At 42.8% G+C, this 25,757-nt stretch overlaps 1 protein-coding gene across 3 annotated transcripts; it reads right to left on the bottom strand.

Annotated features, from left to right (window-relative positions):
* Nucleotides 1-638: 638 nt before the first annotated feature.
* Nucleotides 639-20,019, bottom strand: LOC148219851 (uncharacterized). 3 transcript variants are annotated; one of them, XM_088156060.1, is made up of 3 exons: nucleotides 19,618-20,019; nucleotides 16,426-16,546; nucleotides 639-1,042 (listed from the first exon to the last, which is right to left on the bottom strand). In XM_088156060.1, exons 1-3 carry the CDS (start codon nucleotides 19,723-19,725, stop codon nucleotides 969-971), a joined length of 303 nt encoding a protein of 100 aa, XP_088012186.1. In that variant the 5' UTR covers nucleotides 19,726-20,019; the 3' UTR covers nucleotides 639-968. The 3 variants fall into 3 exon arrangements, with proteins under 3 accessions (XP_088012186.1, XP_088012187.1, XP_088012188.1); XM_088156061.1 differs by lacking the exon at nucleotides 639-1,042 and adding an exon at nucleotides 2,768-3,266 and having other exon boundaries at nucleotides 19,618-20,017; XM_088156062.1 differs by lacking the exon at nucleotides 639-1,042 and adding an exon at nucleotides 8,593-12,851.
* Nucleotides 20,020-25,757: the final 5,738 nt, after the last annotated feature.

The following is a 25,757-nucleotide window of genomic DNA, read 5'->3' as shown; positions in this document are numbered from 1 at the left end:
ATCTGCAGGGAAGTAATCACCCTAACCCTCTCCCAGGCCAACTGGTCTCCCTTTTCCCAAGCCAACACACAGCCTGGCGCCTACCTTACAGCCCCAGATCAGGGAGCACCCACCCCTAGCAGCCAGCATTGTGTTTTAGTGTACCATTGTGTTGTAGTACAGGTCAGGATCCAGGACTGTTCTCTCTCCAGAAGAAGTTACACTGACCATGTAAAAAAACAATCATAATAAACAAGACAAAATCCACACCGAGGAAACAATTCCCACCCTCCAAGCTTCAGGGCTAGGATGAAGTCCCTCCTGTCCCCTGAGGTCAGCCCCGGAGGTAGGCAGAACAGTTCCCCTCAAAACCTCAGAAGTCCTTGAGGTAGCTGTAAAAATCCCACCTGCTGAGCTTTCCCTCAGAGGTGAAGCTCTTGAAGTGGAACTTGTACAGCTCTTCCTTGAAGTCTACGTGATCCCTGGGGCTATAGTCTTGGGGTCTGCAGCGTCTAGACACCATGACCCCGCCAGCATCTGCAGAACAGCCCTCAGCCCCGACCCATCTGGGCACCTGTTGCACCCCACTGTGGGGGGGAACGGCGAGTTCTTTTAGTAATGGATGATTGGGAATGAAATTAAGCCAAACGACACAAACATTGCACCTGTGAACTGTTTATTGGAATGAAAAGGAAAAAGAGTTGCCCAAACCAAAGAGGACTACGAGACAGAAAAGGAGGAAAAAAAATGGAGAAGGAATGGGAGAGAGGGGGGAGAGAGAGACAAGGCAGAGAGGAAAAGAGGGCCTTACCACCAGCAAGTCAGAGAAGCGCTGGCACTCGGCGTCCAGGCGGCGGGGGTGTGCTGGCTGGCTGCCTGTGCACGGGCCGGGTCGGAACAAGCCTCTCTCGGAGAGGCTGCATCCCCGCAGCAGGGATGGACGCAGGGGCCAAGGCAGGGACGCAGAGACGAAGCAGGCACGGCGTTGGTCAGGGACACAGGGAGGCAGGATAGACACGGGGGCGAGCAAGAGCTGGAGACGGCAGAAGAGCCAAAAGGCAGGCTGGGGTCAGAGCAAAATGCGTAAGACTCAAAAAGCCCTGACTCAAAAGGAAGTTTCGAAAAGCAAGTCTCAAAAAACCAAGCCGCAAAAGCACAGTCTCAAAAGAGCCCCAAGCCAAAAACCCACACTCAAGAGCAAGTTTCAAAAAGCCCCGGGCGCTTGTTACGCTGTTACTGTTTATGCCCTACGCAAAGCCTGCCTGCTGCCAGGAGATCAGTGGCCCAGTCCAACTGATCACCAGTCACCATCTGACTGGAGAAGCCCCTCTGGGGAGTTCAGTGTGTCTCCTATTGCCTGTCCCCTGTGAGGTGTTACCAGTCAAAGTCTTCCCAGAGATAAGGCTTCTTCTCGTTGCCCCTGCATGTGCAATCCCTCCCCCATGTGCCTCTGACATCCATTGTTGAGGCATAACAAAACGAAATTGGCTCCTCACAGCACCCATGACTTCTTATTCTGTCTTCTGTCTTTTGATTAACAGACAACAGAAAATATATGTATTTGCCTTTCTGTCTGTTCATTCAGAGCCTTTGTGACCTTTGTTCTGGGTTAGGACTCCACTAGTGTTACTGTGCAACTAACAACTTCAGCAGTCAATGGAGTAAATTTACACTCTAGTTTGCATTATAGAGTCCTTAATTTTTAGTTGTTTTAAAAATATTAAGCTTTTTGTTCTGGAAAGTTCTTTGTGTTCTCAGGCTGTGTACAAAGACTGGGGATTCCCAATGTTCTCTATTCTTGTCAGAAATCTCTTTAAACCCCACAGATAAAACATCCCTTCCCATTCAAATCCTGCTCCTCCATGATACGGCAATGGCTTACTGCCCTCCGATCTGTATCCAGTTCTGGAAAAGGTGACCATGAGCTGTTTTCCTTATTGTGATTTCTTTAAGCTAAGCAGTGAGATGGATTTTTCCTCTAGTGTTCTTCTTGGACCCAAACTTCCAATGCATGGACTTCAACATGCCTTCAAATTCTCAGAAGTTGACTTTGCAATTTGTAGTGATATTATTTTAGTGTAGCTGCTGGACATAATAAAATGTTTACAGTAAAACAGATAGAATGTCCAGGAGAGCTTACATTATGACATGCTTCACATGTCACCCTTAAACTTTACTTGCTGTACTGTATCATCCCCTTACAAAGCCATTAAGAAGTGTGGTTAGAAATGGTTTTCTGTTCCTAATCTGTTAGTTGTAAATAAACATTTATCCATTATTTTTCTAATCATAATGCTGACAAACAAATGTAATAACAGATTTATAAATAAAGACAACAGTTAACTAAATTACAGTAAGGTATCACAGGTGCAATTACAGAAAATTCACATAAACTGAAGCAAAAGCACCAACAGAAATAAGATCTAAGCAGTCCATTGGCTGATACTAACGAATAAAAAAAAAGCCACTGTTTCAACAGAACTATTTGAAATACTGATCAAGATGCTTAACAGCATTGATTTAAAACTAATGAACATTTGGAATTCCAAATTGGAATTCCAAATGTGTTCTTCAGAAACAAAACCTGCTGTTGTGATTTTTACATTTCAGGGAAAAAAAGACAATGCAGTTTATTTTCAAGTGGGACATTCAAATCTTGGGGAAAGTCTATACTTCCTTTTGTCATCAGGAACACCATAACATAGTTATATTCCTTCTACCAGCTGGATTTCATGGCACTTTCATCAAGGTCATGCACACATGGCAGTGAAAACACTAAGCAGTCCAATAATTTAAAGAGTTGTATTTAATAAATGGTTTATAAATGGTTTACAGGTTGAAGGTGAAAATTAACCTTTTTGAGCCTTGTAGCATTTTGGCCACTGAGCTCAAGCAGAGCCAAAATGTCACTGAGACCATTGAAACACAGTTCTCTGCTGTAAGTCTGCCCATGACGAATGGACCTGCAGCAGACAGATCAGCAACAGACTGTTTGATAAGCAGGGTACATACCAACTTCTCTGGCACTTAAGGATGTTTCTTCATGCTGCTCTTATCCCTGCTGACAATTTATCTAAACTAAGAAGCCTTGCCTGCTACAGACGTCCAGGTGTGAGTTTTGCTCCTTTACAGTGTGATATGCAGGTATGTCCCTGCTTCTTCCTCTGTAAGCCTGACAAACTCCTCCTGACCTCCGTTGTCTTTCTGTCTTGTTGCTCATCCAACTTAGGTCTCTTTTTTCCGGGGAGAACACATGACCACACATCAGCTCAGCCACTGGAAATGTCCTGCACAGAGATTACCAAAGAGTCAAGTCCTTTATCTACAAGCATTTACTGCCTACCTTTTGATTCTTGCTCCTGGCAGGAAAACCTGAAACACGGTATATTGTACACTAGCTAGTTTGGGGGTTGTAAATGTCTTAATTCAAATACAGAATACAGATTAAATGATGTTTCCAGGGCACCATTGTGACTGCTCCGTCAAAAAAAATATTACCTGAATGTTTTATATTTTATGTGAGTTTTCTAAACTTGGCAAGTTTGGCAACAGTTTTCTGGCCACACCAATTGTTTTAAAAATCTCTCACTAGTATTTTCATTTTTTAAAACTAGATATTCAGCTTTTTGTAATGAAATCAATGGAACTGCAACAGTTAATGTCACCAAAGAACAATCCCTTTCTTTTAAAACATAGACTTTTAAAATATAGACTAATGTTTCACAGTTTTTCTTCCTTCCCTCTGCATCTTGGCAGGAGCCTTTTGAGATGGTACAGTATGCTTTTACAGGTCTTCAGTGTGCTGGATTAATGCTGTTAGGGATGGAGAAAACATTCTATTTGTTCTCTTATCCATCCATGTCCATCCATCCATCCATCCATCCATCCATCCATCCATCCATCCATCCATCCATCCATCCATCCATCCATCCCTTGGGTCATTCACCTATTAGCCTACTTTTAGATCTCCAGTTACAAGTTTGAGGGCACACTATTGCTCAGAAGTCGCAAACCTTTAAGAAGCTTAAAGAAAAGTAATTTAAATCAGCAAAAAAAACTGAATTTGGCACTGAATGAGCCGTTGTGCTTCTACTTCTTGGTACCTCCATGGATGGTGGCAAACAAAACTTGTTTGCCACACAGATGCCATGCTGATGACTTAGCAGCAGTATAAACACATCACAATATGCAGTGAGAAGAACTATGTGGGATCTCAGTAGGTGGAACAAGAGGCAGGGACATTGCATTATCCCTAAGTCTCCCAGAGGGTCACAGGTCAAAGTGAACTCCTCTGCTCACTCTGCCGTGTTACAAGGACTTGGGCAAACGAAAGACAAGAATGTCACAGCACTGACAGTGACATCGGCTTCAGGAGAAGAGGCACACCATGCTTGGCAGGCAGTGAGGCAGAGCTTTTGCTGGATGGCTGCAGTCCTAGACCCAGCATAGGGCCACCAGGGTCTCTTTAAATTTATTTCCAATTCAGATAAGCATTTCTTCTTGTATGTGTCTGATTTGCCTCAATTTTTAGAAGATGCTTTCCTTCCCAGGCTTCTGGTGTTTCTGGAGTCTAGCCATTGTCTTTTCCACCCTTTTAGCACTGGCTGTGCTCACTCTGTTGTGGCTGTTGTCATGTCATGCTGTTCTGCCCCCCGAACAGACACGTAGGATGCTTCCTGTGGCTGTAAGTGGTCCCCCTGCACAGTAGGTTTCCAAGATACATTGATGATATTACACTTAAAATCTTCTGGTAGACTGGTGATTTTTATTTTTAAACATGTTTCAACTGCACTTGCCAGTTGCTGCTCCCATTTGCAGCACAAAGTAAGATGATATGTATTTGGTGAGATGACAGTATGCAGCATTTGTCATTTTGCATTTTCCTTTAGACATCTCTCTTCTGTGTGCTTTTTAGAAGATTGAGAAACCTTCCCATTCCTTCCCTTTCTCTCTACCTTAGAAAATATGTTTGCATTAAGTACAATTAAGGTCTGAGTGACTCCCTCAAAAGAAGAATGTGTCTTTAAGAGTGTAGTTTAAATGCTTCATCGTGTCAGAGGCACATTAACTGTGGTTCATGATAATTTCATTAATTCATCTTCTTCATGCACAGGTTTGCCATGGCCACTCCAGGTAAAATGTAGAAAGACAGTGTTGGTCATAAGTTTTTCATTTATGTCCCCTATGAGGACATCAGAGGAAAAAAACCCCAAAACAAGTCAGTAACTTACAACTGATGAACTGTGCATTGCAACAATTAGACTTCTAAATATTTATTTAAAGGACCTATGTATGATTTTTGGCTCTCATTCAGGGGAGCTAGGTCCAGAAAGCAGTGTTATAGTCATCAAATCTGAACCCCAGAATTGCAAAAGCCATAGATAGAACCATCTCTCCATAGTATCTGCCCTGAACACATTAAGTTTTATGTAAGTTGTTCCAGCTTTTCTTTCCATGTGTGGCAGAGTAACTTTGAATCTGAAGAACCCATGGTATCCTTAGGTAGGACTCAGTGATTTGCAATAGTAAACTCGTGGAAGGATACCTCAGGCTGTGAATTAGGTGCCTGTTTGGGAACTGTACTTAAATCTCTAAAAAAGCCTTGCAAGTTTGAGGTGCTATGTCTTATTACACTTAGTTTCATTTGCTTCTCACTATTATAAAATGCTCTTAGAGGAGAGAGATGATAACACAGACTGAAGATTTGGATAGGAACTGTTCATCCACGTGGAGCAGAGAGCAATGAGGCAGTTCTGGCCACAGCCAGTCTGTATATATTGCAGAGAAACAGCTTCCTTCATTATCTGAATCAGACACAGCCTTTTGCACAAGTTTTACAAAAACTCTAAGCTCTTTGAGCTCATTCCCATTCCAAAATTAGGAAGATTTTCTGCATTATCTCATCTGTTTCCCCTTGTTGTGCTAATGCAGGTCACCAATGTCATATCAGTCTCTCTCAGCTGCACAATCAGTATCGTGCCCATCCCCAGCTACCCCAGTAATGGCCCAGGTAACCATGATACCATTTGTGATGCCCTGGGCTGGGGAACTTTTCTTTGGATGAAAGGTGAAAAAGGTCTTTCAGATATCTAAGGCAGGCCTCATGTTAGCACATCTTAGTGTTATCAGAAAAGCAATATGGCCAAGAGCTATGCAATGTAAATGATGTGAAGTAAGATCAGAAGCTAATTTCAAACAAAATAAACAAAAAAGAGAAAGAGCCTGATAAAATACTATTTGTAGGAAAAGGCAAGGTTTTGAAGGTTACAAAGTATCCACGGATATATTTTCAGTTCATGTGAATGAGTGTTACTCAACAATTCACATTTTAGGAAAATGGTATATGTTGAATAACAGCTCTTAGCATATTGCATCAAGCAACATTTTATTGAGATAATAACTGACTTTTCTATGACCTTTTTTCCTGAATTTGAGTACACTGAAAATTTGTGTGTGTTCCTAAAGTAGATCTCAAAGCCTTCCTTTCTCCTTTCCATTCTTCTCTATGTTGCATATGGTTTCCCACAGCTGAAAACACAACACTGCAAAAAGCAGAACCGCTGCAGTATTTTCTTTTGATTGGCTTCTTCATTTTCAAAGCATGCTGAACCTGTATTTTGGGCAACTTTTTTTTTTTTTTTTTTTTTTTTTTTAATTACGAAGATTTTAAACATACTGCAAGATGCATGTTTCACCTTTTATCTAAGGACAATTTGGCATGTATATTAGTTTTAAGTCCTTGCTGACAGTCTATAGGCACACTGAAACACATGGCAACCACGTCATTCATTGCAGATAACACAAGCAGGACCTGTGAGTTACATAGTGAGAAGTATCTAGATATTTAGAAACGGATATTGATATTATATTTATATATAATATTTATAGTATATATATAAAGTATATATAGAGTATATCTAGTATTTATATATATGCAGAACAGCCTTAGCCATTTGTAATTACATTCCCTGTGTTTACCGGCAGCAGATCTGCCTTCCTGAAGAACAAACCCTTTCTTAGACCATGTGAACAGAGCGGCCATCAGCAAGGGCAGGTGTCTCGCTCCCCCAGGGCAGTGTCAATTTTCTAAGTCCGTGCCACCCCCATGCCGACCGCGGCCACCCGTGACCCGCCCGTCTCACCGGTCCTTCCGAGCTCGCCGAGGGACCTGGGCGACAGCAGAAAGTCCCCTTCCAGTAATGTACTGCAAGTCGTCGGGCAGGCGGCTGGTCACCTCCAGGCCAGCGTCCAGCTTCTCCTTGTTGGCCTTGGTCAGTCTTCTGATCTTGACGAGGAGGTCGGGGCGGTCGAAGCGAAAATGCGGGTTCCAGAAGTGGTGCAGAGGCCCATCAGCGTAGCTGGTATCGCCCCCCGCCGTGGCCGGCCTCGGCCTGGACCCGACCGCGCAGCTGGTCGGACTCGCCGCCAGCTTGTGGAAGCCGTATAGGTTGAGCTGGCGGACTATGCTGCCGAAGTTCTTGGTTTTGAAAAGCTCCTCCTCCTCGGCGGCGCTGGGCCTCACGTCCAGCAGCTCCCGCTCGAAGAGCCCCTGGTCGATGACTAGGCCTTCGCCGCGGGCGTCCCAGCGCACCGAGTCGACGCACGGACTGTTGACCAGCAGCCACAGCTTCATGGGGAAGGTGCAGGGCCGGGGGATGACGGGGCGGGAGCGGGGCCAGAGGGCAGCGGAGGAGGGCCGCAAACCAGCCGGCAGCGGCGGCTTCGCCATCGCGCCGGGCGGCAACTGTCGCGACACGCGGCGGCGCGCGCCCAAAGCCCCGGCACCGCCAACGGCCGCCGCGCGAGGGCGGTGCCGCCCCGGCCGTGCACCGAGCACGCGCCCGACGCACGACGCGCGGCTCGCGCGGGCGCCGTCCCGGCCCCGCGGGGACCCTCGGCTCGCGGCCCGGGCGCCCCCAGCACCGCCGGTGCCCTCAGAGCGCCCAGCCCAGAGCCACTGCCCTCAGCGGCACTGAAAGGTCGGGAGGAACACAGCTCTCTAACACTGTAATTTCAATATTAGAGAGCAGGCGTTACTTTATTTCACTGCAGGGTGCACAGGAGACCCCTCCTCCTAACACACGCCAGCAGAGTCCCAGAATTCTCGTCCCTCTTCTTAGAATTTATTTACATATACAAAGTTGTACACCCTATAGTTGGGCATTTGTATACAATTTGGGGAATGGTCTCAAGAGGGTCTCTGATGGTTATTTGGAGGATGGTCTCCACCTCACTTTATCCTTTCATGGCCATAAGTTCACGTGAGGACATGACTTACGATTTGGCTCACGATTTGTCTTGGTTGAGCAACTTCTTGGTAAGAAAATCTTTTTATGGTTTATGAAACTTTAAACAATGAGTCTCAGTTTCTCGTCACAACTGAGATACTGCAAACAATGCACTTTTTGAGTATTTACATCATCAGTTTCCTCATGTCCCCTCAGTGTCCCCAACCCACACCCTAATGTCCCCAGTCGTCTGCCTGTGCCATCCCTCAGCCCTCCAGCCTCTGCCATCCCCCTCAGCTACTCAAACCCCTCATCCCCACCACTTCCTCTCATCCCCCTCAGCCCCACCACCCCCTCAGCTGCCCCAGCCCCCTCAGCCGCCTGTCCCCTTCAGCAGCTCCCCAGTTCCTCCAGACATGACATCCCTGAGGAGGACAGTGCCCCGGTGCCACTAGCAGCTCCCAGTGCTCCTGTGAGTGAACCGGCTGAGGGGGTAACGCAGGGTGGGAAGAAGGGGTTCAGAGCTGACAGGACATGGAAAACAACCCAACAATGCCAGTGAGAGGGCATTCCTGCCTGGCCATGGGCCATGGGCATGACAGACTGGCTGTGCTCACTCCAGAGAGGTGCTGGGCACTGCCTGGATCAGTGGTAGCACAGACCATCAATCACTCCTCAGGCCCAAAGGTCACCTATGCCACATGCATCAGAGCATCGCCGCTGTCTTGGGAACCCATAATGAGCAGTGCTGGTCCGTGACTGCAGATCTGCAGTAAGAGCAGGAAAAAAAAACAATGAGGAATGTTCCATGGCAGAACAAAGGGAATAGGAGTGATGTAGTCACCCTAAAATGGGGTAAATGGCCTTTGCAAATGCCTCAAAGATACTTATGCTCTTGATTCAGAATGTGAAAGTGAAGTGTTGAAACACACACCAGAAGCTGCTTGTAATGTCTTGGGCACAGTTACATTAATAAAATGCAGCGCAATTGCTAGAATGTGATATGGATGACTAATTGCCCCTGTTACCATGTGGTATCTACTTGCTAGGTGCTGCATATTTATCTATCAAAAACTACACAGGACCCACAATTATGAAATGCTGAAGAAATGCTCATAGACCCACATTTTAATACAATTGCTCTGGGTTGATAATCAGCATCTGGTTTTATGCCTTGATCCTCCAGAGAGTCCTCAAATGGTTTTCTGTTGTAGTTGTTTTTTGGGGTATTTTTTCCATGCATGCATGCTGACTAATTTGGGGGTTCAAGGTAAATTCCTTCTATAATATGGGATATGGAGGAGACTGACTGGTTTTCAGTCAGCAATACATCAGGGGAGACAACTCAGCCATTGTTTGTCAAAAGAAACAGTCTGGTAATACGTGGGCAATCTCTGGCTGAAATTCAGTAGAACCAGATTATCCAGCCAACAAGCAACTGAAGAGTAAAGGGATTAATCCTTTGGTGCAGTATTGTATAGACTCTGGGAACACTGTCATTGCAAACAGGTTGCTTTTCCAGGAAAAGAGGCCTATGTGTAAAATAGCATGAGTAGTGGAGACAGCACTCTGTCACCTGCAAATATTGTGGTTGTCTGCTCCATTTAATCTGAGCTATGGATACTTGCACTGGGTGTGTGATTAAAGCTTACAGAAAAATACTTACCAAACGGTCTGCCTGGGTCAGCACTTTTGCTCTTGCCCTGAAAAAACTAATTGTTCCTTGGATTCACAGCAGGAAAATCAGACAAACCTGAAAAAACACTACTGACTGCTGACTTTGTTCAAGGTTGCAGCCAGAGAGAGACAGGGTGGAGGCTGAATAAACTCACAGACAGATGCTAGGCCAACTGTGTATGAGGATTTTGCCTGCACATGTGGAGCAGGAAGTACAGCGGCTTTGCAGCTGGCAAGAGTGAAGTGGGAGCAGCAGCCAAGACTAGCTCTGGCAATTAAATGTTACTAGAAATAGTTGCTCTTATGTTACAAAGCAGGTGGCCTGGCACTGGGCCAGCAGAGATACAGCTTTGCTGTCCTCCCACTAAGCCACATCACATAGCTGCTTGCAATTCAGAGTCCAGTCAGTGATCTCTGTGAAGTTCATCAGAGAGGGGTTCAACTTGCTTTGTAAGAAATAGGCCCAACAAATTGTCAGAGGTCACAAAACACCATGCTGAAGTTGTCACATATGAGGGGCTTTTTATCTTTAGCAAAATACTCAAATAAAATAAGTGAACCAAGCAAGCTCAGTCTGCTCAGGCACAAACTCATATTTTCAAAGGCATTGAAACATCCAATGCAATAGTCTGGAAGCAATGTCTGAGACTTTTTCTAATGGCTAATCAAAAATCCCTGATTTCCAAACTGTCTCAAACAAATTGCTGTTTATTCAGGCAAAAGCTTGAAAACTGATTGCACATTCCTGTGGTACAGCTATATTCAGATTTACCTGTGGGGGTCATTTATCACCTCAACTAAAGCTACAGAATCAGAACAGGTGTCTGGAGTTGGAATTCTAAAGTCAGATTAACTCTACTCATACCGTATTTCACAGCCTTTCAACAGTTCTTTCTTCCTATGTCCCCTGCTGTCCTTTCTTTGTCATTTCACAAGCAAAATCAGATCACTAGATCACTAGAGAGATCTAGTGGCAGAAGGGTCCCAAAACCAACCTTCTCATTACAATGAGTAGTAAGTAATAGCTGTGCCATCCCTCAGTTTCTCCTGTAAGACAGGAGTGGTGGCATTTTTTTATTTATTAAGGCAGTTGAGTGCAGGAAGAGGTGGAAATACTCAGATGTTAAGAGACTGCAAAAGACAAATATTTTCTTGCTGCCATACTGGACCAGACCAGAGTCTACATTTCAGGAGTCTGCAAAACTCTGAAAATCCCTTACTTCCGTGAAGAATTTCTCCTCAGAAGATCTTTATGGTTAGCCACATTAGGTCTATATGAGATAAAACCTCATAAAGTTATGATATCAACAAACTCTAAAAGGTCATGTTAATGCCTAGGGGAATCTAGAGGATCTAGATAAGGCTTTGATCTATCTAACTTTCATCATGGATTGCAAGATGTGGTTACTCACAAGCTCTGTGATGTCATCCTTGGCATAGTTAGCCCAAGCCACACTCAGAGCACAAGTGAGAGCTGCATGCCCATCTTGCTGCTCTGCCTGTGCTGCTCCCACATTTCTTTTGATCTCTGCTCAGCCTTATCAGATCCAAATTTCCCCAGACCACTGCCTTCTGGAGAGAACTGGACAGGTTCATCTGTGCTGGAAATGTTGGTATAAAGTTGATAATGACAATAGTGAAAGCAAGAGAGTGGAGTCCCTTATCTCTCCTATACCTTTGTCATTCTCTTTTTGGCCCATGTCAGGTCAGTGCCTGTGATAAGGACATCAAAGCACAGTGACAAAGCCAAGGTGCTGCCAGAAGTGTTGTGCAGTGCAATGCTCCCAAAACACCTCTGCTGGACTTGCAGGCCTCTGCCAGGCAATGCAAGCTATGGACATCTAAAAACAAGTGGCAGGGATTGCCAAAAGCAAAGGCACCCCTGAAGCTTTCAATGTTCCTGAATTAAGTATTTACACTGAATATGGAGCAGATATTTGTCAGTCTAGATTGCTGTTTTCTGTGAGAAATTAAATCCTCCTGAGATGTCAGCACTGACCATTTTTGCATCCTTTAGAGACTTTCTTGTTTTAAGCAATTAAACAGCAGTACTTTCATACTGTTCTTACTATGCTTCTTTATGAGTAACCTCAGTACTCCTAAATGTGTGACCTACTGAGATACAACATTCACTATTACTTCAGCAGGACATGGTCCTGCTGCCTGTTATGGATGAGAGAGGGGGAGCTATGGCAAGTCCTGCCTTTGATGCAGATTTCTGAGGGTGGTTCTGTTTGAGCCTGAGCCCAAGATTGTTCTCACTCACAAGTTCTTAATAATGGTTGGATAAATAATGAATTATTTATTGAATTAGCAAAATTAACAGACATAAGACTTTAAACAGACTACTTACTACACAGGAGTAAAATAAAAAGACCTACTAGTAGATAAAATACAATGCATGATAAAGGTATCTATACTTGTAGCTAGAGAAGAATTAATATAGATTAGGATTCAATGTAACTTTCCACACTGAATTCGTGATGGAGTACACATAGAATTCTTTCACTCAATTCCTAGGAAAGTATCTGCCAAATTTGTGCCCAAACTCTGCGTGAGAAGTCCCACACATTTCCAGAGTGTGTAGGAAGTTTCTGCCTTCATGGTGTAGGAGGTTTCTGCCTTCATGAAAGTGTGTGTAGTTTTTATAGTTCATAAAGTAGCGTCTCTCAGTCAGGAATTTTCAGCTTATCTTCCCACATCTGTTCTCACGACCAGGTGTTTATTGGTAGCACTACCCCTTGTGCCACAGAGAGAAATAACTCACTAGCAAGTTATCCATCACGTCATGTGCGGGGAAGAATGTCCAGAGCTATTGCATCAGTTGATTGACAGAGCAGATAAGCTCTTCTGTGGTAGGGGGGATGTCCTGCCACAGTGCCATCTCCTTGATTCCTCATAAATTCCTTCTCAAACTGCACATCAGTGCATGCTCTATTCCTCATCAATACTGCTTTTCTTCAAAACCTGCAAGTGTCCACAGTTTTCCACAGACAGTTAAAAAATCTTGAAATAACCAGACTGAAGTTTCATACTGATGTGGTATCAGCAGGCCCACTTTGAGAGCAAAGCAAGCAAACCTTACATATATTCTCTTGTAGGTCAAAAGGCAAATGCCATACTCTTTGTGATACGGGGTTGTCATTTACCTGAAACACAGTTTTGGAAGAACTAGAAATAGTCCAAAAGACTCAGATGCTTGAAAAGAAAAGAAGCAAGCAGAATTCCATCTGGCTGCTTTGGTGAGCAGCATCTGTTTTCAAAAGCATTTTTTTCCAGGCCACAATAAGAGAAGAGACCAATTCATGAGATGATCCCTGGTACTTTTTCCATTGGGAGCATCTGTTTCATTGTACAGCTAGCAAGGCTTCATTGAGCACCAGAAAATATATTTCTGAAGGTGGGGGAGGGCAGTATCTACTGTCAAGGATGTAATTTCAAGTACCACCAAATGCTTCCTTGTGGTGCTGCAAGAGGGCCTTTATCTTTCACTAGTCATTCTAGTGCGATTTAGAGCAGGATTTTTCCTTTTCTTCTATTTTGAATAATGCAGTAGTATACTTACTTGCCTTGCTTGCTTCTTGGCAAAATTGGAAATGTAGTCTTTTTAGTGAATTTTTAATATTGAGAGACCCCCCCCGAAGCCCAATGTGATCTAAAACTGCTCTGACAACAATCAGAAGCTATACAGCTCAGGCACTTTATTGTATCCACTTATAACTCCTGTAAAACCTCATACCTATATTTGAAAATTGATTTTACACTGTTCTTGTCTACTCAACTTGACATTTAATGAGTCAGTGCACCTCTTTTATACAAAAGTTCTTGAAGGGCATGAGCCTGATGTATAGTACCAGATTTGCAGAAAGAGAAGACCACACTCCTTTTCTAATTAAGGATATATTTATTTTAACTTTATTTTTGCTAATTCTATGTCCACACCCTTCTGAGAACATCATTATATTTCAACTATAGTTTTATGTAAGATTTAAAGAGAATGAGCTACCATAAAACAGCAAAGAAAAACTTGTGATCCTTTAGATTTCAACCATAGCAACAACATGACTGAAATGATCAGATCATCATAACCTCAGCACAGATGGTTTGCTTTCCAGATATCTGTATTAAAAAGCTGCAATTTGCTTTTGGCACAAAAGAACCTACTCCTATAAACACGTGCAAGTGTAATGCCACCCATGTACCTTCCAGGTATATGCCAACTGAAGTCAAAGGCAATAAATCACAGCAGAAAAATTATTAGTATACATTTTTGTGGGATAAAGATTTGTACCTGACTCATTCAAAATTATGAAGCTCAGAGAGGCAACTCTCACAGAAGATATGAAAGACCTTAAAGAAATATAGGAAGATGTGAAAGATCTTAAAGAAATGCAAGTAATAATATAAATATATCATAAGATACAGCAGACTTTCCCTGGGACTTTCACTAATTTTGCTAACTCTTAAAAAATGAATGGCCTTCCATAAATGAACACCAACATTCTAAAAAAGATTGCCTTTCCTGCATATGTAACGCCCAAATTTTACTAACTGTCTTGACTTGACCAAGCCACAAACTTATTACAGATTTCCTAACCTTTTTTCAGCTGTAAACAGAGAGAAACTAATCTGCCGCCCTCCCAATTTTTAGGTCAATCATTTACAACTAACAGGACTACCTGTGATACCGTTACATGGAAGGTAAGGGGAAAGAAAAAAAAAGGTCAGGATTTCAACAAAGACTGTTTGCTCATTTTTCAAAACAAAAATAATTACTACTCTTTCAGTTTCATCTAGACCATCCTATGTCTTTTAAATAAAAAGACAGTTTGCAAAAGCAGCTTACCTAGGCATTGGTGAGTTTACTCGCTATATAACTAGAGAGAAAAATTACATTATCTCTTAGGCTGCTGTTGAATTTTGTCAAAATATCTGCTGAATCAGAAAAATACTACTTTCTCCCCCTTCACTCACTTCAAACTACTAGTAATAGCTAATAACCCTTTCTTTAAAAAGCATCAGGGTTTTGCTTTTCCTAGTAACCTCAGGCAAAATGAACAATGAGTGAAGAGCTGTTGTAACAGGCTTTTGTCCAGAACTTGCATTTTAATGCAGAAGTATGAGTTCTGCAGCTGTTAGCTGTAAGTGTTTCTTTTCAGCTACAACAGATCTAACTTTGTTTAATATTAAAATTGCTAAAACTGAGCACGTTATTAACTTGTAGTAGGTACAGCAAAGCTGGATATCTTTTTCTTTAGAATCTTCCTTTTTCTTTAAATCCTGTCTGTGTTTATATCCTTGATACTTGTAAGAGACAAAAAAATTACAGTAATAAATCAACAGAAGAAACTAAAACCACTAGGAGATTCCAAGTATAGTATGCTTGTAAAAATATTCAAGAAGGCTTCTTTTGTCAGATAAGGTGGTAAAAAACCACTTCAGACAAACTGTAGCTAATGGTCTTTCAGAGCAATTAAGCAGCAGTGTAACAGAATTAGAGCTGCTGACTGTGACAGCTAACAGCTAGCCTGGAGGCTTCACAGTCATAAGGAACCCTGACCATAACTTGACCAGCCTGTGCCATTAAGGGAAAGAAGGAAACGTCTCCATGAAGAAGGCACTGAGAGGCTGAGAGATTCAAACAACCGACGCCAGCCAATACCTGATGAGCATGGACGCAGGCAACTATTGGCCAGTGAGCTGGCAACAGAATCGTAGGCAATCGGGAACAAATGCAAGGCTTTTGAAAATATTATAAAAGAAAGCTGTAATCAAAAATTTGCTATTGCCGTATGAACCTTGGAGTGTCAAGTCGCATCTGTCTCAACTGCAACACTATATCAAAGTCTGAACCTTTCAATAACTTCACCAATCTCAGTATAAGATCACTGAAATCTGTTTACATACCAATTTACACAGGATAGGGAATACAAGAGGCCTAGCAGCCCTGGAGAAGCCACCACACTATTATATTTGCATCTTAGGACACTCTGCTATCTGCTCTTAAACTTCCTTAGATCCTTAGTAGGTTGCAGCCCTGGATTTTCGCTTGGCCTTCTGGGAACACTCCCTGGACAACAATTTTCTACTTTCTTCTGAGAAGTTCTCACTATTTTCCCCAGAACTTTTGCAGTTCTGTCATGATCATTCCATAAACCAGCTATAAATTACATTTTTAATATCATACCCCAAAACAATGCAGTGTGAGACAGCAGGATTTCTTCTGTTCAGCACCTATTAAAGGTCAGAGTCATCTCAACAGCACCTGCGTAACTTTCAAGAGTTCCTTTGCAGATTACATTTTCATTTCCAAATCAGTGCTGATGGACTGTCACAGATAGTAATTTGGACCAAGTGATCATCTGTCTTATTGACAATGCCTCTCCTCCACAAGAGGCGTCAAGAGGCACAAGAATCTGCAGCTCTCCTTCAGCTCACAGCTCACCAGAATCCACAGTCTTCCTGATGGATGCTCTTCCCAAGCTACTGCAGCTCCAGTTCAGAGCTGGTCCCTCTGTACCGCACTCAGAAGTATGCTCACCTGCTTCCTTTGGCACATGTACTTGAGAAAGTCCAGGGTTTCTTCTCTCTCCACATATATGAATACTGCATTGTGGAGATTCTTGCTTTCTGCTGTCCCACACCTGAAACAGGTCCATTGTCTGAAAAAGCATAATGACACCTTTTACTTTGTATTTACATCTTGTATTTATTTGACAGTTTTTGCAAGCATCAGTTATTCCACTTAAGGAGAAATTCTATTACTTCAGGGTTCCTTTCTGTGTAACAGAGTGGTTGTACTTATATCTCTTGACTTTAGACCCTGTATTGCCCCAGCATGCATCCACATGAAGGATAAGTTCTTAAGGCCTGAGCTGGTGGAATTCTTACCAACAGCTGCAAGTAAGGAGCACAAAGTCCAAATCAACCACAGTATAACTCACTCAGTTGTTAGACTTTAAAATCACTCTGAGTACCAGTAATAAACTGTATACAGTACATTGTGCTATGCCGTATAGTCTACATTCCTAGTTAACTCTATATTTAATTACTATTATTAAATTACAGACAATAACACAGAAGATTCAGACAAATGCAGTAGTGATACAAGAAGTATAAAAACTACAGATAAACTGTGTGCTGTAAAAACATCCAGTCCTGATGGACCTGAACTTGGATTAATTTTTGACCAGACAGTTTGACCAGGAGTATTTTATCACTTGAAAATACACATAAAGAGTGCATGCTTTATTCTCTATAGATATTTCTCTTATTGGTAAAGAAAGAAGATGGTTTTGAAAGCTAGAATTTTTTTATTTTGTTATTTTTATTGGTTTTTTTTTTACTTAAATGACAAAATCATTTAGGTTGGAAAAGAGCTCTAAGATCATTGAGTCCAACTCAATCTTAATATTAAATGAATATTATTAAAATATTAATTATTATTAAATATTAATATTTTTTCCAGACTTACCCAATATGTAGTTTGGGAGCATATATTTAGGTAGAAAGTTTGAAAATAAAGTAATTTTCACCATTTCAATGTGAAGCAGGGAGGGGGAAAAAGTAAAGATTTCAAATTATGTCAATCCTTTTATTGCTTAAATAACATATATCTAACCACCAACAACATAAGGCACTAGAGTATGATCTATTCTGTTCAACATTTGTAAAAGAAGGTTTTCTTTTCACAGCAAAATTGTCCATCTTAGGTGAGAAATACAAATATTAGTAAAATCATTCTAATAATCAGATACTAGTGCTAGAAAAACACTCTAATAGTACCAATAATGGTACAGAACAGTACACACAGCAGTACTAAAAACACAAATTAGCCGTACTAATGATAGGCTGTACCATCTAGCTATTTGCAGACTTCTTCTCTTACCTAACACACAAAGTATTCAAGCATCAAGTTGCTGAACTACCAGATACCATTAAAAAGTTTTGTATTACCCATAGGGTCTGATAGGGTATGATTTGGACATCCCTTATGAAAGGCAAAGAAAAAGAGAAGAGAGCTTGCACCTCAAAACAGGTTTGCAGTATTTCTCTCTTTTAGCAACAAAGACACATCAGTGCACCCTCATCCAAAACTTTCAAATGTGGTTTTATTAAACTAAAGCCCAGTGTTGATGGACACAAAAAACTCAATATACCCACACTATAGCATCAAAGTTTTCAGCTGTGTCCTATGCAAGCCCTTCCATTAATAAAAAAAATCCCCAAACCAAGAAATTGTTAACTTTGACTTTCTCTCTGCTTCCAGCAGGTCTTTCACATTTAAGAATTTGTGTGTAAAAGGAAACACCAAGAGAACAGTAACTACGGATCAGTCTTCTAAGTAATACAGTGTAGACAGAAGCCCATATCAGCTGTGATTAGTGGTCAGTTTATGTCACTCATGTCTTCTTAAACGATGTTAGATAATGGAAAACACAAGTCTATATGCCAGTACTAACACTGATTCATTTACATTGCTGACCAAAAACCAAGCACAACCGTAAAACATCTATTCCATCAACCCTTTCAGAAGTTACTGAGATCCATTTTGAAAAACCAAAGCCACAACAAGCACTGCATGTCTAGAACAGCTCCAGATTGGTCTCATTCATCCACCTCACAAACTACTTTCTATACACACACCAACTTCAGGTGTTTTTTTTTCATCATTTTCTCCTCACCTAGATTCAAGCAGTTGGTGTTACTTTAAAATTTCAGCTGTGCTATTACCCTGTAAAGACACAACTTTGAAAGATAGATTGCTCTCAAGAAAGTCAGTAAAGGTATCCTTGTAGACATCACTTTTGCATCTTAAGCCAGTCTACCTACAAATAGCAGAGCCAGAAAGAATTAACTCAGGGCCGAGCAGTACCCTTCTGGACCAATTTGGACTTTCCCAGCAGCTCAGTGCATCTCCAAGGCACTGCCGTGCTCTGCTGCCGTCTCAGCACAGCAGTCCAACTAGCAACAGCACCAGAAAAACAAACGTGCTTATGTTCATACAACTACAGATTGGCTTCCACTACTCCCTTCCTTTTCTAGCTGGTGATTTTGTGTCTCCCATTTGTCTTCATAGCAAGAAAAGACCCTGTCCTTCAGGTAAAGGAGAAGATCTCTTCTGACCATCCGCGCCTGAAGTTACAAACTCGAGAACAGGGAGGAGAAATGATCCTGACACGCCAGTCTGTACCTTTCCCGGGCGGAGCAGCTTCTGACAGGCGAGAGGCGCTTCCCGGCTTCTGGGCTCGCTGCTGGACGGGACAGCAGCGCCCCGCGGGTCGGAGCCTCCGCCGGAGTGCCAGCAGGATCTTCGCCAGCACCACCAGTCCCGCATCCGAGGAGAGCCCCTCGTACAGCTGCGTGCTCCAAGGCCTGAACTGACCCCGGCCTAGCCAGGGCTGCCGCTGCGAGCCCGGAGTGTCCCGACTCTGGCGGCGGGCCCCAAGCCACCGCATACCGGGAGCGACCGGCCCCGGTACCTCCTAGCCCCGCTTCCCGGCCACCCCCAGCACTTCGGGAAGGCGAGGGAAGACGGCGGGAGCCTCTCGCACCTCACTGGGGCTGCGTGCAGTGCTGACAGCCCGTGAGCCACAGCACCTCTTCCTGCCCAGCCGTCGGCAAGAAGTGCCCCGTGCCTTTAGGAACCAGCTGCTTCCCGGCGGAGCGGGATGCAGAGCCCGCCCTGGGAGGCGATGTGCGGAAGAAAAAGCCGAGGGGCTTCGATACCTACCTGAGTGTCACAGTCAGGTCCGCAGCCGACTCTCTCCAGCTGCAGGACTTTCTGGCCGGGGCTGGCGAACTGCAGTCCCGCCATCAGCTCCTCCCTAGCGCGGAGCATCCTCACGCTTCAACGCTGCGTTGCGGAGACAGCAGGGCCGGGATCCGGCCCCTCCCGCCCGTCCCCACTGTCCGTGCCCAGAGGAGGCAGCGGGGCACGGGAGGCGAGGAGGCGGTGACACAGCGAGACCCTTCCTCCCTCCGCCGTGTCTCCCGCTGAATGACCACGGTGCTTGGGGGCAGCCGTGTGTGGAGACCGGAACCTGAGGTTCGCGGCGGCGATGCAGGGAGAAGGTTCACGAACCCCTCGGGAGTTCGGCTTCCCCCGCCCTGGCGTTTTCCCCTTCGCTTTATTTTCGAGGAGCGTAAGGCTGCAACTGTGATGTCCAGCAGTGGGTGTCGCTGTTTTGCTATAAAAGTTTTCCTGGATTTTTCGTTTCCTGTGTTTTTCGTTGGCGTTCGATAGTGCCACCCCCGCGCCGTCGTGGTAAAGGGAAAAAACAAGCAAGCAAACATACAAACCCCTGTTAATTAATTTCGTATGTAGGCCTCTGTGTAAAAAATACACTAGGAAGGTTAATTAATTATATATTATATAATATTAACGATATTTGAGAAGTGCTCTTGGGTTTAAAAGTACAGCGTGAATTTTAAGTTGGCCTCAGCTCACTGTGTTTCAGATATTTTGTAGCATGTATGTCAGCAATCTCTGGACCCAAATGGTTACTTGGGCTATCCTGTCTTGAAAGGAGGCAGATGTAGCCACTCTGACTGCATTCAAAGGTTGTACAAAGGGACGATCTCCAGCTACACAGATAATTGTTCATCAGAGAATAAACAAGTTTTTTCACACATACAAGGAGACGGAAGAGTGTGGGGGTTTTTTTACCAGGATCTTTACCGGATGACTAACTCAACTCACTAGAAGTGTGACACTGACCACCTACTCCTCTGCAGCTTCTCCTGTGCATAAAAGATAAACAGTGTCCCACAGAAGAAGCCAATTTCAGGCAATGGCCATTGCTCCTTTTATTGCCTCAGCTTCAACTTACAGCCTTGGTTCCAGCTTCAGGCACCACCACTAAACCACTGAACAACTCTATGCTTGTGGCTCCAGTACATTAATTTTTAGCTGCAAGAGTGAGTGTAAGATAGCAAACTTGCTTCCTGAATCAAATATATGTGGTTTTGAGGAAGGAAGTGGGGAACTGGGACATGCAGGGAAGAGTTCTGAGATAATTTCTGTATTGCAGCCCTTTATCAAACACACACTGGACAAATATGTTTTCTGAAGACATAAATTAGCTTTAATTATCAAACCAAATAGGAGGACAATGTGGCTGAAAAAACTCATCTGTATTCCTAAAAGTTTGAAGAACAACAGCTTATGTGAACTTGGACTACTGAAGACAAGAAATTTTGATCATTCCTTTTAGCCTTTAATGCACATGTTGAATTGTTAGGTGAATCAGAAAAAAAACCCAAAACACAAAAACCCAAATGATAATCAATTTCTGTTCTGCCTTTGTAATTTCCGATCATTTTCCTACCCAGATTTTCATCAGTCTCTTCAAACTATGGTGTTATTCAAGAATGTGAGAAAATAACTTCAAGGGTTGTTGTTCAAACAGTCACTACCATATCCCTCATATGGTGAATTCCATCAAAATTTGACTGTAAACACTATATAAGATGCTGCTCACCTGAAACTCCTACCTTGCTGTGAATGTTTTCTTGTGTGTGCACCATTTTGGTTTCAAAACTGATCTGTGGAAGTGACAGGAAAACAGTTTTAAATTCATTTTTGTCTTTCATTGGCCATCAGCAGTGAGCAGTATCCATAGCATCAAATTAATTCTACCAACGAGCTCATCACTAATGCTATAAACACTAGATTTTCAGTAACTCTTGCTAAATCAGTATTTTATACTTAAAACCAAATTTAAATCTGGAGGTGTAACAATCCTTTCTATTAAACATTATTATTGAGCTGCTGCTTTGACATTGAAAGCTAGAACAGATCAACTAGCATTTGTTCCACAAACATACCCTGTCCTGTAACACAGAATTTAGTTTGATTGTCACAGTCTTTCCCAAGCTGGACTGTTGTCTCTGTAGAGCCCCATTGCTTTTAAAGTTGAGAGCAACTGCAGTTACATCCTGCTTAGTGGGTTTAAAAGTATCAGATCTGGTGGTGTTAAATGAGACCTGTTCTTTCCTCTTCATGCATTACAACAGAATTTGTCTATAATTGATTACCTATTTGACCACTTTTTAAACAAAAATAAAAGTCCACCCACACTTTAAGGAAATGTAAGTAAATTAAATTCTCTTTAATAGGAAAAAGACAAAAAAGCTTGATTGGGTTACATTATTCAGCATAGGTATTATTAGTTATTCTAACAAGTTTGTCAGCAGAAACATCCAAAACCAAGGCTTTTCTTGTCTACTTGTTGGTGTAGTAAAGCATGGATTTGAATGTGCTATAATATGTGGATGGAGGTAAAATGTGCAGGTAGAAGAATTATGCTTCCCAAAGACACACAGAATAGTCCACTAAGAAGTTCACAGGAAGGGAATGCTGTCATTTGTATGGTGATGATTAGGGCTGTCCCATTTTCTTGAAATTTTAATTATTGCACCTTTTGATTTTGGCTCTTTGATTTTCTTGAGTGAAGCTGGAGGAAGAAGGGAAGTCTAATTTTTTCTTTGGCATTGGAATCCACTTAAGACCAGGGAAATAAAATTATGAAATGATTGCTACTGTTCTACTCACATGGACCAGTAAATTCAATGCCTGTATTGCAACAACAGAATTTGTGATCCTAACTTCAACATGTTGATGTTGCAGCTTTTTCAACTGTTTCTGACACACTCTGCCAGGACACCATGTATTGCAGGGAAAGGTAACATCTAGCTGCAGAGCATTGAGACAGCAATTTTTTAATATCTCTTCCGTCCAGATCTCTGAAAATATGTCTCTTCTACTAACAAGTAGGTTACTAAATATGTGCTGACCAACTGTATCTGCCATGAGCTCTGATCATAAAAGCAGCAGCAGATCTTGTGCACAGTGTGCCCGTGGCAAATGCCTATACACAGAATTACTCTTACTAGAACAGTTCTGTTTGTAAAACATTTAGAACAAAAGGTCAACAGTAGCATATTTCAGTCAAGAAGGGGTTGTTTTGGTTTTTGAACAGGAAAGTCCTACATGTTAGGTTAATTAATGTATTGGGGGAGTACATGTACAACGGAATTTAGCAAAATTTTGAATGAGACTAACAAAACCAAGTCAGAATAAGAACTCTCTCTCGTATACTGTTAACAGTGCCAAAAGTAGATTATGGTTTCTTATTCTTCTTCCTTGCCTTTGTCAGACACTTTTGTGGAAAAATAACTGGCTTATACTTCATGTGGTTTTTGGCATAGACCTTGTTACAGAATTAAACAACTGATGCACATTGGCTCTATGTGATTTTGCAAAATTAAAGTGAATGCTTGAAGTCAGATTAAATACACTTAAAATAACTCGATGTAGAATGTATCTTATTTATTTGACAATTACATTGTGCAGAAAATTACCTTACAGAAGTAATAGAAATAATTTATTAACTTTCTTACACGGACTTCATGTTCAGAGGTCTGGATCTGTGGATCTATGTTACTGTGAACAGAACTTCCATAATAAAATCAAATCATAATAAATTCAATTAATATGAACAGTAACAGAGGTTGAATTTTGCAGGGTCTTCCTGGTAGCACTGTCAGTGGAAAAGAGCTGAGCAATGTAGGCTGTTTGCTATATCAAGAGTTGGTTGGTGTGTGATCCCTCTAGGGACGATGTTCTTCTACAGATTGTTTTCCCATGTATGTGTCAGAGAAAAACCTATTTAGTCTCAACAAGGCATCTGCTAAAAAACGAAGCCTTGTCTCAATTAGCAAACCGATTAGGAGTATTCTGTAAACACAGAATAGCATGGGGTCACTTAGGGAGTGATTTGATTGTATTGAAATTGGAACACAACAGAGAGGAAGCAGACCAGGGGGTTCTTGGAGTGTTGGAAGGTAACTTCTTGACACAGCTGGTGAAAGAGCCTCTCAGAGGAGACACCCTACTAGACCTGGGGTTTTATGTGTATGTGCTCATTTTGGCAGGGGTTAACTTTCTTCACAGTGGCTGGCATGGGGCTGTGTTTTGGATTTATGCTGAACACACGGCTGATAATACAGAGATGTTTTTGTTATTTTCAGAGCGGGGCTTGCACAGAGCCAAGGCCTTTTCTGCTTTTGGTGCTGCCACACTGGTGAGGGGACTGGGGGTGCTTGGGAGGCTGGGAGGAGACAGAGTGACCCCAACTGACCAAAGGGATATTCCAGATCATACAGCATCATGCTTAGAATGTAAGTGGTTTTGGTTGGATTATGTGCATGGCTTTTGTTTTCTCTATTTAACTGTCTTTATCTCAGCCCACAAGTTTTCTGTCAATTACCCTTCCGATTGTCTCCCTGATCCTGCTGGTGGGGGAGTGAGCAAGTGGCTGCCTGAGGATTGGCTGATGGCTGGGCTTAAACCATGAAATGAGCAAAGAAGGACTAGTGGGTGATGCAGTGGTTGGTGGCTGTCTTGGGCAGAAAGACCATTAAATATTAGAGTTTTCAGTACTGGGTGGAGTAAGGAGGGGCATCAGCAGAACTTCCACCTTGGACTTCCATCTAGCAGACTTTGGTCTGTTTAGGACATTGATTGACGGTGTCTCTTTGGAGTCAGTCCTGAAAGACAAAGGAGCCCAGGAAGGCTGGATGTGCTTTAAAACGGAATTATTAAATATTCATGATCAGGCTATCCCCTTGTCTAGAAAGGTAAGTCATCAGGAAAAAAGACCAGCCTGGCTAAAGGGAACTTGGGGGAAAAAAAAGAGAATCTATAATCTCTGGAATGTGGGTCAAATAACTTGGGAGGACTGTAAGTATGTTGCAAGATCATATAGGGAGAAGATTAGAGGGGCCAAAGCCCTACTAGAACTTGTTTTAGCCACAGCAGTTTAGGACAGCAAAAAAAGCTTGTATAAATACAGTGATAGCAAAAGAAGGTTCAGGGAGTGTTTTCATCATTTGTGGAATGCAGAGGATAGTGTAGTGAGTGACAGGGCATGAGGAAAAGGCAGAGGTACTTAATGCCTTCTTTGCCTTGGTCTGTAATATCATTCTCACTTGTCCTTGGGATACCCAGCTTGAGGACTTACCAGAGCTGGAAATTGGATAGGAAGATAGTGAAGCTTCTATAATCCAGGAGGAAATGATTAGTGACCTGCTGTGCCAATTAGGCATTCACAAGTCTATGGGCCCCAGTGAGATCCACCCCAGAGTAATGAGGGAACTGCTAAAACAACTTGCCAAACCACTCTCAATCGTCTACCAGCAGTCCCGGTTACTGTTACAGGAGACTGAAAATTAGCCAATATAATGCCCATCTGTAAGAAGACTTGGAATTATGATCCTGGGAACTACAAGGCTGTCACTGTCAGTCTTACCTCAGCTCTGGGCAAGGCTATGGAAGAGATCCATGAAGCCTATTACATGGCACATGCAGGACAACCCAGCAAACGTGGATTTATAAAAGGCAGGTCTGGCTTGACCAGCTTGATCTCTTTCTATGACAAAGCGACCTGCTTAGTAGATGAGAGGAAGGCTGTGGGTGTTGTCTATCTAGACTTGAGTAAAAAACGTTTGACACCATCTCTCAGAATCCTCATAGAAAATCTGCTTGTGGCTTGGATAGGTGGACTCTTTGATGGGTAAAAATCTGCCAGGATGGGCTGGGCCCAGAGAGTGGTGGCAAATGGAACTAAATCAAGTTTATTGACCAGTCACCAATGGTATTTCCCAGGGCTTTTTGGGGATGTCATGTTTAACATCTTCATCAATTATCTGGGTGGTGCAATTGAGTGTGCCCTCAGTCAGTTTGCAGATGACACCGAGCTGGGTGGGAGCATTGATGTGCTGGAGGGCAGGGAGGCTCTGCAGAGGGATCTGGGCAGGCTGGATCATGGCCCAAGCCCAGTGGTGTGAGGTTCAACAAGGCCAGTGCTG

This window comes from Sturnus vulgaris, chromosome Z (genome assembly GCF_052056855.1).
Source record: "Sturnus vulgaris isolate bStuVul1 chromosome Z, bStuVul1.hap1, whole genome shotgun sequence".
In the NCBI taxonomy this organism is placed as follows: Eukaryota; Metazoa; Chordata; class Aves; order Passeriformes; family Sturnidae; genus Sturnus; species Sturnus vulgaris.
This window is presented reverse-complemented; position numbering and strand designations above follow the sequence as displayed.